This window comes from Ruditapes philippinarum, unplaced genomic scaffold (genome assembly GCF_026571515.1).
Source record: "Ruditapes philippinarum isolate M1 unplaced genomic scaffold, ASM2657151v2 ctg3550_1_1_1_1, whole genome shotgun sequence".
In the NCBI taxonomy this organism is placed as follows: Eukaryota; Metazoa; Mollusca; class Bivalvia; order Venerida; family Veneridae; genus Ruditapes; species Ruditapes philippinarum.
Window position 1 is genome coordinate 30,612 of NW_026857279.1, and position 15,006 is coordinate 45,617.

The following is a 15,006-nucleotide window of genomic DNA, read 5'->3' on the forward strand; positions in this document are numbered from 1 at the left end:
GATCAGTGATAATAAAAATATCAAACGCTCGCACGCTTCGCACCAAATATCTATTAGGCTCTGCTGACACCCCCAGGCGCAATAACTCTTGCAAGGAGACCTGAACTCAACCGAAATCCTTTTTCTTTCGAGACTTTAATCAGCTGTTTCTCGCTTTCGGGTGTTATTCTGGCCATCACCGAAACAGGTGTGTCTGACTGGAACCAAATGTGCTGGAATTTTCTATAAAAGATACGATAAATATCCGTAATGAAAACTGTCATAATATTCTTCTATAAATCAACAAAATCAAATATTATTCAGTGCACATTTAAAAATATTTTAGTTAAAAGAAAGGAACAATTTAGACAGCTCCGTAAACATGGTCACGTGACTGATTTTCACATACTGTGACTGTCAGTTGGTAAAAAATAAAAAAAATTAATACCATCTCATCATATTGATTTAATTTAATTTAAATATAGAAAGAATGATATACAATTTATCTCATGTTAAAATGTTTTACTTGATTGCCTTAAATATACTCATTAAGGACCATGAATACGCTCTAATTATACAGTACGGACTTTACTAGTAAACGATTTATAGAAACAATGCAACTTTACATTTACAGGTATCAGATATTTTCTCTCTTTATGGTACAGCAACTCCGAGTTTAAAGTTTCATTTGAATAAGATAAACATAGTTTACCTTATACTTGAAAAATATCTAGGAAGGGTTTCCATTGCTGCCATGACCACTGAGGGTAACATACAGCCATGCTTTTTGTATACGATTTCTCTGTAACATCGGCTAGCTGTTGTAGTGTTTTTATATCATGCCTATGGAATTAAATCTTTAGATTGCAAATCTAATATCAGCTTAACACAGCCCATGTCCTAAAAGATTTTTTTTAAATATGGAAAAGAGTAAAAAGAAAAATAATATATGTGCTTTCAGTGTATATATGTGCTTTTAAACAGTCTGAGCTAACAAACAAAACTACAGTGTTAATGATACATATTTTGTCATTGGGAAAATCAGATAAGATTGTTAAAATCAGATTGCCGAGTACCTAGAAGTAAGTAAGAAAAATAAGTAATAAAGGTTTCTTGAATCAGTACCTGGTACTTGCATACGATACGATGTCATCCAGTCTTACTCCGAGTATCTGAATTTTACGCAGTGTTAAAATCTGGCGAAAAAAAAGGCAAGCAGAGTGAAGGGACAAACTTTTCTTCATTGTCACGCAACACTTTGCCGTATACACTCATTACCTATGAAATAACAAAAAAAAAAGAGACGCATAGTTAAACATAAATTAAAGTGACATTATGCCCATTCAAGTATTAATGGTGGATGAGAAGGTCAAAGTCAAAACAACTTGAGATTTTTACAAAAAAAAATTAATTTTATAATAAAGATAATAGTCCATATGAATAATCAATAACCCATATAAATTCTATAGGTATCCTTCGGAATATATCGTTAGTGTTCCGTTGATAAAAAGAGGGGTGCAAACCTTTTATATTTCAGGCTATCGTTGGCAAGTTTAATTTTATAATCAATAATTGTTCAATGGCCATGAAAATAGTCAATCTTTTAAAATATATAGTCAATTGAACTCAACCAGACAGATAGAGCGTAATGTGAGACTTGAAGATAAAGGTAAAAACAGCGTATTTGAATATTTTTTAAGCAAGATTGTTATGATAACGGTAAAAAAATCATGACATCACCTGAATAGGTAACAAATGGTACTAGTTAATTCTTTTAAATTCTTTAGTGTAGGGAAACACAAGCAAAGTTTTCATTTCTACGATTTGAAATGTTATTACAATATTCTATAAATGTCCTCGAAATGAATACACTAAGCAGTCAGAGGAACAGAACTTTTCTTTTTATAAATTGAAATCAACTTGTAAAGGTACCGGCAGTTGTTATCGTTGTCTTGTATTTTGATTCAACAAGAACAACATACACATAATCGGGCAAAGATGATATAAATTGTTATGATGCATGAGATATATATACATGTATCTTGTCAACTTAATTTAATACAATGTATGAAGTTTACCTCTCCGAAAGTTTTGCTATACAGTAGTAATTCATCTAGCATTATGTTTAAAGTTGAATATCCTTTTGTTTTGAAAATTATTTTCAATGATGATATACAATTGTGTGTATACCTTCTCCACTTTCACATGTTATTGCATGTATATGCTTTACACTGTCTTGTCATTATGTGTATGTTTATCCTCATGGACCATTTAATCCAATATTGAAATAAACTTAACTTATAAAGAATGAAATGGTTGTTTCTAAACTTGGCCCACGTTGGTCAGGTTATTTCATTTAGACTTCACAAAAGCTGTTACAGAGAACTATGTAAACGTTAAAGTACCTGTCAAATGAAAGACTTAACAATATCCAGAATACCTGAAATTGTAATTTCCACGGGGTTTTCCAGTTTAAAACTACTCGGTGACTCTGACGGCGTCTTAATTTCGTTCAATATATAAAAATATTATTACGCTTCAAGCCCAAAATGTATAGTGTTTATACAAAAATTCATGCTAGGGCTTTAAAGAATGGCATTTTAGCATGCTCTGAGTAAATAACATCAATTTACTATTTTTGCCATTCATTTGTCCTTAGTATCCATTTAATTCTATAAAAATATACTTTATAGATACTTACTTCAAACTCCTCCTCCATCTTAAATTCCGACCTAGGTTAACTTTAAAACTTCAATAACACACGATAATTTAAGCATTTCCATGTTAACATTGAAACAAAAAGAGTGACGTCATTTAAATCGCTGCAATGCATTTTTATTGGCGTGTCATAAAGACCGGTTTTCTCGCGTCGTGCGTCAATTATATATATACTACTTTTTGGAAAATAAATGAAGGTAACATACATATTTATTGGAAGGAACCATATCAATAAATTCATTCATTGTTATCAAAGGGGATATATATGTAATACTTTAATTAGTTTAAGTATAAATGTATAGCACAGTTCACACAATTTAAAAGTACTTACCGAAGCATGTTCATTTTCCATAATTGTATCATTTATAATAAGCTGAATTTTCACGTTAGTTGGCTTGCCTTGTAAGTAAACAAAATATTAATTAAGATTAGATGGCAGACAACAACACATTATATAAGTTGTATTTCTTGCAAAACACGTGCATTTAGATGTACGTTTAAGTAACACAGGTCACTTGATGAAACTAATTTATAAATTCAATCATGCATAAATCAGATATTTTTTTTTTGAATAAAATAGCACTATCATCAATTTTATTACCCCTATCAATAATTAATTAATTAATTGCAATTAATTATGAATGTCTTAATAGTAGAGATTTATTGAAATCTATAAAATTCTTACTGGATATGTCTAATGTCAATAAAAGAATTAATAAAATATTAATTGGTAGCTGTCCTCCTTACTAAGATCAAGTAATGTTGGTCTTTTCTTAAAACAACTGATATTTTTTATAGCACTATATTACTGTGACCGCCGAAAATGTTTAATATTTAAAACAAAACATACATACTTTGTTTAAAGTTAACACATGTTTATTTCTTATTTAAAAAGGGACTGTGCAGGAATCACCAATATGTTCAAATTTGAGCATATCTTTAATTTATAAAGTTTTATATCAAAATAAATGTATTAGAAAGCATGTCAGTACGTATGCTTTTTGTTATTTGAGAATATTGATTATTGCTACACAATTCCTTTGTAAATGTCACAATAACATGTGTTCAGTACACACAAAGGATATGTAAAATGCTTTGAACTCTACACGCTACAGGTAGACACAGTGAGAATAGTGTTATTTAAAAATGGCATTTTAGAAATGGCTAACTTTGGTTGACTTTAAAGGGATATTCAGGCAAAATAATAACAAAAATATTAAAATGATCTTATGTACTCAAATCACGCTAAAATGACTTTTCTTGAAGTTTCAGTATGAATTTCTGTTTAAATTCTATATATTTTAGGTTTGAAACGTAAATATATCTATATACGTTGAACAAAATTAGGACGCAAACAGAATCACCAACTAGTTTTTAAACAAGTCAGTGACTTAAACAAACCCTTGAAGTTACAACAACAGATATTGTGGATATTGTATGATTGAAACAAACCTAAGTCATTCATTTGACATGTTCTTTAACGTTTCCAAAGTTCACATTGACAACTATTGTGAAATGCTAGCGCTCTAACCTGACCCACGCGGGTCAAGTTAGGAAACCACCATTTTATTCTTTATATGCAGAAAAGTGTTGTTCCTTTTACTGTCTAAAGTATTCATTTTGAGGGCATGTACAGAAAAATGAACGAAAAATTCAAAACTTAGAAATGACAATTTTGCCTGTATCTCCCTTTAAATAAGGAATGCAGTTCCCACTACACAATTTGTGCAATTAAACATAATCAGTAAGACTTTGATAGATTACGATATATGTCTGCAATGAAAATATTTTACTAAAAGATGAGCCAAGTAAATCTTTAAAACAAAAAAAAAATCGTTTATTTAACAAACATTTCTTAGAACTGAAAAATAAAATGCTTGAAATAATTTCTAATGTGACAATATTTCATGAAAATATATGGTAACATCATATTTTTGTCACAGACATCATATGAGGATTTTTTTTCCAGAAAATAATAAGGGGCTACATTGGAAATTACTACAAAAACCAAATTCTTCAAAAATGCTTGTTTAAAATATAAAAGAAGTACATTGCATTTAAAACGAACGTATTGTTACAATTGCTATACGATTAAAACCCTATTTTACATTTTGTTCTGGAACATTTTATCTCCTCACACAGTATTCATTTGTCTTAAATAAAAGCGGCATTCTATGGAACATTTTCCCCGAAAATCGACCATAAAATAATTGAAATAAAACAACTGTAAAATTGTTCTATTTTCTAAGATGTCTTGAATATTCTTTTACATCAAAAACAAGAATTTTGAAAAATATGTGAAAAGACTAATTAAATAAATCCACATTTGATCTTGTTAGGCCTGTATCTGATTTGACCGAACGCAAGTATATGGGCGAATTTGGATCTTGAATAGCATTTAATGGACCTTGAATAGCATTTTAGACCGCATTTCAGGTACAAGCTAAAAGCTACTAGTAATACTAGAGATGTGTGAAGTTGGCGGTCCAGCGGCCTGGCGGCGTAAAGTTGGCGACCCAGCGGCCTGGCAGCGTAAAGTTGGCGGCCCAGCGGCCTGGCGGCCAAAAATTTAATATTGTAGAAAAGTTATTTTAACAATTAAACGACATTTAATGAAGTTTTAAAGATTATTATTGTTATTTAAAGGATATTTCAAAAGAAAAATCACTTTCAGAGAACTTTTTTATTTTGTCATGTTTGTGGCCAGCGGCCAAAAATTTTAATGTTTTAGAAACATTATCTTAACAATAAAACGGCGGCCTGGTGGCAAAAAATTTAAATGTTGTAGAAATGTTATCTTAACAATAAAACGGCATTTAATGAAGTTAAAAAGATAATTATTGCTATTTAAAGGATATATCAAAAGAAAAATCACTTTCAGAGAACTTTTTATTTTGTCATTTTTGTGAAGTTGGCGGCCCAGCGGCCTGGCGGCCATAAAATTTAATGTGTTTGAAATGTTATTGTAACAATAAAACGTCATTTAAAGAAGTTTAAAAGATAATTATTGTTATTTAAAGGATATTTCAAAAGAAAAAATCACTTTCAGAGAACTTTTTATTTTGTAATTTTTTTAAAGTTTTCGGCGCCAAAAAATTTAATGTTTAAGAAACGTTATTTTAATAACAATGAAACGGCATTAAATGAAGTTTTAAAGATAATTATTGTTATTTAAAGGATATATCAAAAGAAAAAAATCACTTTCAGAGAACTTTTTTATTATGTCATTTTTGTGAAGTTGGCGGCCCAGCGGCCTGGTGGCCAAAAAGTTAATGTTGTAGGAATGTTATTTTAACAATGAAACGGCATTTCATGAAGTTTTAAAGATAATTATTGTTATTTAAAGGATATATCAAAAGAAAAAATCACTTGCAGATAACTTTTTTTATTTTGTCATTTTTGTGAAGATGGCGGCCCAACGGCCTGGGGTCAAAATTTTAATGTTGAAGGAATGTTATTTTAACAATAAAACGTCATTTAATGAAGTGTTTAAGATAATTATTGTTATTTCAAGGATATTTAAAAAAAATCACTTTCAGAGAACTTTTTTATTTTGTTATTTTTGTGAAGTTGGTGGCCCAGCTGCCTGGCGGCCTGGCGGTCAAAAAATTTAATGTGGTAGAAATATCATTTCAACAATAAAACGTCATTTTATGAAGTTTTAAAGATAATTATTGTTATCTAAAGCATATTTTAAAAGAAAAAATCACTTTCAGAGAACTTTTTTATTTCGTCATTTTTGTGAAGTTGGCGGCCCAGCGGCCAAAATTTTTAATGTTTTAAAAACATTATCTTAACAATAAAACGGCATTTAATCACGTTTAAAAGATAATTATTGTTATTTAAAGGATAAATCAAAAGAAAATATTACTTCAGAGAACTTTTTTATTTTGTCATTTTTGTGAAGTTTGCGGCCTGGCGTCCTGGCGGCCAAAATTTTTAATGTTGTAGAAATGTAGTTTAATAATAAAACGGCATTTAATGAAGTTTAAAAGATCATTATTGTTATTTAAAGTATATATCAAAAGAAAAAATCACTTTCAGAGAACTTTTTTATTTTGTCATTTTGTGAAGTTGGCGGCCCAGCGGCCTGGCGGCCAAAAATTGTAATGTTGTAGGAATGTTATTTTAACAATGAAACGGCATTTCATAAAGTTTAAAGATAATTATTGCTATTTAAAGTATATATCAAAAGAAAAAATCACTTACAGGGAACTTTTTTATTTTGTCATTTTTGTGAAGTTGGCGGCCCAGCGGCCTGGCGGCCAAAAATTTTAATGTTGTAGGAATGTTATTTTAACAATAAAACGGCATCTAATGAAGTTTAAAATATAATTATAGTTATTTAAAAGATATATCAAAAGAAAAAATGACTTTCAGAGAACTTTTTTATTTTGTCATTTTTGTGAAGTTGACGGCCCAGCGGCCTGGCGGCCAAAACTTTTAATGTTGTAGGAAGTTTATTTTTACAATAAAACGGCATCTCATGAAGACTTTTTAGTTTAAACTATAATTATTGTTATTTAATGGATATATCAAAGGAAAAAATCACTTTCAGAGAACTTTTTTATTTTGTCGTTTTTGTGAAGTTGGCGGCCCAGCGACCTGGCGGTCAAACTTTTTAATGTTATAGGAATGTTATTTTTACAATAAAATGGCATTTAATGAAGTTTAAAAGATAATTATTGTTATTTAAAGGATAAATCAAAAGAAAAAATCACTTTCAGTGAACTTATTTATTTTGTCATTTTTGTGAAGTTGGGGGCCTGGCGGCCCAGCGGCCTGACGCCCAAACATTTTAATGTAGTAGAGATGTTATTTTAACAATAAAACGGCATTTAATGAAGTTTTAAAGACAATTCTTGTTATTATAAGGATAAATAAAAAGAAGAAAAAAAAAACAACACTTTTTCTTTATTTTATAATTTTTGTGAAGTTGGTGACCTTTTTAAATTTCTCAGTTATTGAAATAATATAAAAAATGTTATTGACTGAAGTTTTTGTTATTTAAAAGATATATAACAAAGGATCACTGAGAGATCTTTTATCATTTTGCGTAAACTTGTTTTATGTATGGAACGCCTGTGATTCAGGCGTTGATATTTTTTGCTTATTCATTACATACAGACGCGTTATTTCATACTTGTTCGTGGTTTTGATAATATCGATCAGCCGAGCAGAAGCACATTAAAATGACAGAATGGAACGCAGGCTAATGTATGGTGTACAATTTATGTAACAAATATGAATGGTCCTTTATGAAGTTTTAAAACATTTTTTTTCGGGTCCCATCCAATTTATTCTCCCCGTCCCAACCATGAGTATAAGTCAGGTAATCATCCTTTACTGACTTTACAAAATAACTTTTGCTTACACATTTATTAACAATAACTTATGATTATAGCATGGGGTTATAGTCATACCCTAAATGATTTCCTCCTTGTTATTGGAGGAAACTGAAAGGTTGAATGGTCGGGTTCCCATTGCTAGCGCAAGTGTAAATTAGTCGTTATTCGGGTAAAAATGTATTGAATGTTTCCATGTTTAACGCTATTATTTGTTAAAGTTCAATATGTGAACTTGTAATTTTTAAACATTGATTTGTTTTAACATTTGTATATGTTGTATGTTGCTTGTAAATGTATGTCATTGTTTAAATTAGTATCATACATCACATATTTATCAATATATCGTTCATGCTATTGCTGTACCTCAACACTTCATTCTTATGGTGTTGTATATACGGATATTCCCAATATAAATGTACAGTTCCTTTGCTTTCTTATTAAAATCATTAAGGTTTTGCACCCATTTTCGATCTGCATCGCATAACAGTTATACCTCAATACCGCATGAATTATGGTAAAAACACATTTTGTTACAATAATGCCAATATTTGGAATAGAATCTTATTCTATAACGATCATATTATTCTCTAACTATGGTGGCATATTTCTGCCACCAGATAACCATAAAACTAACTAGTTAATTAAGAGATTAACTAGTTACGTAACTAGTTAAACCTCTCAATTAACTAGTTAGTTATCAGGTTAACTAGTTACGTAACTAGTTAACCTCTTAAATAACTAGTTAATTATCAGGTTAACTAGTTACGTAACTAGTTAACCTCTTAATTAACTAGTTAGGTATCAGGTTATCTGGTGGCAGAAATATGCCACCATATCTAACATGTTTTAAAAATAAAAACATAACTTGTACACGAAATAAATTATAAACAGTTATACCTCAATACCGCATGAATTATGGTAAAAACACATTTTGTTACAATAATGCCAATATTTGGAATAGAATCTTATTTTATAACAGTCATATTATTCTCTAACTATGGTGGCATATTTCTGCCACCAGATAACCATAAAACTAACTAGTTAATTAAGAGATTAACTAGTTACGTAACTAGTTAAACCTCTTAATTAACTAGTTAGTTATCAGGTTAACTAGTTACGTAACTAGTTAACCTCTTAATTAACTAGTTAGTTATCAGGTTAACTAGTTACGTAACTAGTTAACCTCTTAGTTAACTAGTTAGTTATCAGGTTAACTAGTTACGTAACTAGTTAACCTCTTAATTAACTAGTTAGGTATCAGGTTATCTGGTGGCAGAAATATGCCACCATATCTAACATGTTTTAAAAATAAAAACATAACTTGTACACGAAATAAATATCTTTTTAACCATATCATTACTATATTATAGTACTTATTATGCATGTATATTTATAATAAATGAATTAAAGTATTATTATGGCGAGTGGTTAGCCATCTATGTATCGCTCGCCGTGTTGGCACAAAGCCAGTTACGGGCAAGCCGTTATTTTCTTGAGCAAGACAAGTAATAGAAAGAGCACCGAAACACGAGGCTATCTGATTTGTACGAGGGGGCGAAGCCCCCGAGTATAAATCAAATTGCCGAGTGTTTTGGTGTTCTTTCTCTTTTGTATCATAGTAAAACATGACAACACGTTCCCTGTTATCATAATACGAAACCCCAGAAAAAATGAACCAATGAACGAGCATTTGAATATGATATTTCTGCCCCTTTCCCTTTCTCTGCCGTCACAATATGTAAACCCCAGCAAAAATGAACCAATCAACGGGCATTATCTGGAGTGCGGGTAACTGATACCTGCACTCCAGTTACCGCACTGTACATGTACATGTATACGATTTAACTCTGACACTTTTTCAACAGAAAGGTCCCCAAACTATGATACAATTAACACTAAATGAATAATAGAACATATCATCCAACTTTCTCCTCATTATCAGAACTCTCTAACCACTAAGCTGCTCAGTTGTACGTATCCATATCCACTTTCGTTCTTCTATATATCAATAAAAATGCAAAGCGAAATAACTGAATTACTTGCACAACCCATTATATCATAATGGAATGATCCGTTAATGTAAACGTTATAAAGTTCGACTTGAACCTTTGCTTACTCAACAGAGCGAAAAAAAATATGGAAAGCCATGGCTGTCTTATATTGTTCTTTTCCAATTTATTTAACCATTTGGATAATAAATAAGTTCACTTCGACTATATATGAATTGAAAACGCCTTCTTATTTAACCGTATCCATTATGTTAATCCACAGTTACAATATATGAAACCATACCGTCAGTGTATGAAACCGAGTTAGCAATATATAAGTTGATTCCAGATCTTCAATATATGGTACCAAAGTAGCCATGTATTGAATCAGATATCCTTATATAAACCCGAATTATCAATTATAGATTAAATCATTTTTACAATATACATCCAACCATTTTATTAATGTATTGGACTGAAGTTCCCATATATATATGTTTGTTTTTTACATTATATGGCACCAATTCCTCAATATATTGTCATAGGTTACTAGTATATGAATCCACTTTTCCAATATATGGAACCAAATGAGCTATGCGTTAAACCAGAATTTCATTAAACTTACGGGACTTTTTAAAGGCTGTATTCTATCTATTCTATCTCGCACCGGTATTACAGTTTTGCGCCAATATTCCTTGTTGAACTGTCAAAAGACCAGCGTGCTTCACTAATGGAAAACTGCACTTTTTCTAAATAAGAAAATATTTGAATTTAACGTCACATTCAATTACTTTGGCCTTAAAATGGGCTGGGCAGGCAAAACTTATCGTTATAAATGTACGAGGTGTATGTAAAATTTCAAAGTCATAATTTAAGCTACTGAATCGTACTGACCATAAACAAGAACATATTTAAACATAAGATTATCTCGACCTTTACCTTTAATAAAAAATGGGCATGACCAGTAGGACACATCAAGGTAAATCTACTCACAAAACTGTAAAAATAACCAGTAAAATTATTGATTTCATGAAAAAGTGTATGCCTTGTAACTGGCACATAAGATAACTTATCTTATGTTCCAGCTTGTAATAACGGAACCCAGTGACCTCGGCCTTTGACTTGTTGACTTGAAAAAAGGCTATTTTGGTTCCATATAATGGAAATTGCTATCATAGAATGTAACATTAACTTATAAACTGATTCTTTGGTTCCATACATTAATAAAATGGTTTCATATATTGTAAAAATAATTCGGTTTGATATAAGGGCATCTGGTTCCATATATGGCTACTTTAGTATCATATTAAGTGATAATCAAGTCATATATTGCTACTTTGGTTCCGTACATTGATAAAATGGTTTCATAAATTTTAAAAATGAATTAATATATTGAAAATTCGGTTTCATAATATCAGGACATCTAGTTGCATATATGGCTACTTTGGTACAATATATTGAGGAATTGGTATCATATAATGTGATAATCAACTTATATATTTCTACTTTGGTTTCATAAATTGATACATTGGTTTCATATATTGAACAATGAATCAATATATTGATGATTCGGTTTAATATCAGGATATCTGGTTCCATATATGGCTATTTTGGTACCATATATTGAATAATTGGTATCATATAATGTGATAACCAACTTATATATTTCTACTTTGGTTTAATAAATTGACAGTTGGTTGCATAAATTGAACTAGAAATGTGTCATCATGCCACGGATGCCCCCGCATGCAGCCACAATTTCAGATGGTGCATTTAATATTTTTTTCATTTTAAATTCAAAGCCCTTAAAACATTTCAATGTTAACAGAAACCATTTTCATACAATGTTCAAGGCACTGACATTATTCAGTCTTAACCTTTTAAAAATAGAAATATTGCATAATGGCTCAAAGTATGAGTGCTGAAACTGAAAGTTCAAAATTTTTCTAACATTCAGGAATGATAAGTTTGTCCAAAATCATTGAACCACGACCAAATTCAAACTTAAACTGCTTATTCCTAAGATGTATCTATATTATTTTCAAAGTGAAAAGGACATAACTCTGCCAAAAAATCATCAAACCATGACCAAATTCCAACTTGACCTGCCCATTCCTTTGACATATCCATATGTCAAATCTAATTTGAATATGTAACACTGTTGGGTAGATACTGAACAGAAACTGTAAATTTCATATTATTTTCAAAGTGAAAGGGGCATTACTCTGTCAAAAATCATTGAACCATGACCAAATTCGAACTTGGCCTGGGCATTCCAAAAACATATCCATATGTCAAATTTGAGTTGAATGTGTTGTTCCATTGGGGAGATAATGAACGGAAACTGAAAATTTTTATATTATTTTCAAAGTGAAAGGGGCATAACTCTACAAAAAATCATTGAACCAAATTTGAACTTGACCTGCGCATTCCTTTAACGCATCTATATGTCAAGTTTGAGTTGAATGCGTTGTACATTTGGGGAGAAAATGAACGGAAACTGAAAATTTCTTATTGTTTTCAAAGTAAAAGGGGCATAACAGTGCCAAAAATCCTCGAACCATAACCAAATTCGAATTTGACTTGTATTTTCTCATGAAATATCTATATGTCAAGTTTGAGTTGAATGTGTTGTACCTATGGGGAGATAATGAACGGAAACTGAAAATTTCATATTATTTTCAAAGTAAAAGGGGCATAACTCTGCAAAAAAATCATCAAACCATGACCATATTCAAACCTGACCTGTATTTTCTCATGACATATCCATTTGTCAAGTTTGAGTTGAACGTGCTGTACTGTTGGGGAGATAATTTTTTTTTTTTTTTTTTTTTTTTGAAGCCCAAGAGGTAACTCCGTTTATTGTCCACGTAATAGGTAAAATAGGGTCGGGGATCTATCCACTATTTTACCTTACAATTTATTATAATATTACAAAAAACATATAACGGGCATTTATATCATACATTATTTTATAATACATACAATACACAGAAGATAAATGTTCTCTTGGGATTCAGAGTATTTCATTTCCACTAAAACTGGATATAATATACACAGACTGTAATATATAAGTAGTTAATTCAAAAAAGGTTCTATCTATTTGCTATCATATCAACTAATGAGTACATAGATTTTTTAACTTTTGTATAGCTAACTATTGAAGATGCTAGCTTTAAACTGCAGACAAGACCTTGTAAAGATGGTATTATCTCCCTCCTCTTGCACAAGAATATATATCTTTTTAATTCTAGACAAAAAATATTAAATTGACATTGGTCACCTTTTTGATACCCTAAAATAAATGTTTTACAATCAACCTTCCAATCAACATTATGACATTTAAGCAAATGTTGCACATCTGAGATAAAAGTTTTTATAACCGAACAATTCCAGAATAAATGAGATAATGTCTCTTTTTCTTCTTTGCAGAAAGTGCATTTATCAGATTGTGTCAATTTCATTTTATACATTAAATAGTTTGTTCCTAGAATTCTATGGGTGATTCTAGTTTGAAGCCATTGAAGGTAACTATCATTAGTTTCAGTGTGAACCCATTCAAACAGGTATTTCCACTCAGTATCATCAATGTTAAAATAAGCATTCCATTTTGATATACATGTAGGTATTTGACAATTATCAATAAATACATTATATATGGTAGAGGTTCCACTTCTACATAAAAATATATGTTTTATATAAAAGGGAATAGACGGCAATAATACATTGGTATTAGAATATTCTATTTTTAGAGACTTTATGTACTTTCTAATAGCACTTTTCAAGCCTTCATAAACTACAAAATTCATATTTGTACCAATTCTTGTTTCTAAATTTTCTTTACTCACAAAATTTCCATTTTTTTGCATAATATCTTTGATAAAAAACACTCCATTTTCATACATTGATTTAACATACACAGGCTTTCTATCTATCAAAATATTATTATTGTAAAACAATGGACAATTAACAAACTGGTCTATATCTGTTATTTTCACAATATCTATATAGTCAATAAATGCTAACAAAACATCTTTCCAAAAGTTATTGTACATTGATTTAGATTCAATTTCTACATAACACTTTCCACAGTTAAAAACTTTGTCATAATTAAAAATGTTACTAACAAATGTGAAACATTTTTTACCACTTCCAGTGAGAAGTCTTCTAAACCATGTTAATTTCAAACTTTTCATATATGCAAATACATCAATCATTTTTAAACCACCTTCCCTGTAGTTTTTTATTAAAACACTAGATTTAATTTTTGATGGGCCACCCTAAACAAATTCATAAAACATTCTATTAATATCTTTGAGTATTTGTGTACTTGGGTTTGGAAGAGACATAAACAACTGTGTTAGAAGTGGTAATATAATAGACTTAACAACTGTAATTCTACCAATAGGAGTTAACTCCCTCCTATTCCAATACTTTATGCAATTTTCTATTTTCTTAAATTTTTCTGTGAAATTAATATCTACCATTTTTTCTAAATCTACATGAAAATTTATACCGAGCAATTTAAAAGCTCTGCCACCCCAGTTTAGTTTCCACTTTGTTTTAATAGATCTAGTACTATATTTGTGTAAGCCTATCCATATAACATGTGTTTTTTCAAAATTTACCTTAAGTCCAGAATATTTAGAAAATGTATAGAGGGTATCTAAGGTGTTATTCAAAGAAGCTTCTGAACCATCTAATAAAAGAGAAGTGTCATCAGCGAACTGAGATACTTTATATTCCACATCATTTATATTGATTCCTTTAATATCTTTAGAGTTTCTTATCTTAATTGCTAGTATTTCAGCACACAAAATAAAGATATACGGACTTATGGGGTCTCCTTGACGACAGCCTCTCCCTATTTCAAAGAAGTCAGAGAGAAATCCATTTAACTGTACAGCTGTTTTTACATTTTTCATAAAAAGAGATATCCATTGTTTAAACATTGGACCAAAATTGAAGAAAGA

General features: G+C 30.2%; 1 protein-coding gene across 1 annotated transcript in view; it reads right to left on the reverse strand.

The window, feature by feature from the left end:
- LOC132749257 (gamma-aminobutyric acid receptor subunit beta-like) overlaps positions 1-15,006 on the reverse strand; it is a 33,516-nt gene that overhangs the window by 8,369 nt on the left and 10,141 nt on the right. The window contains exon 3 of the mRNA XM_060738977.1: positions 3,029-3,096. Coding sequence (XP_060594960.1) covers positions 3,029-3,096 — 68 coding nt within the window. The remainder of the gene's footprint in view (positions 1-3,028; positions 3,097-15,006) is intronic.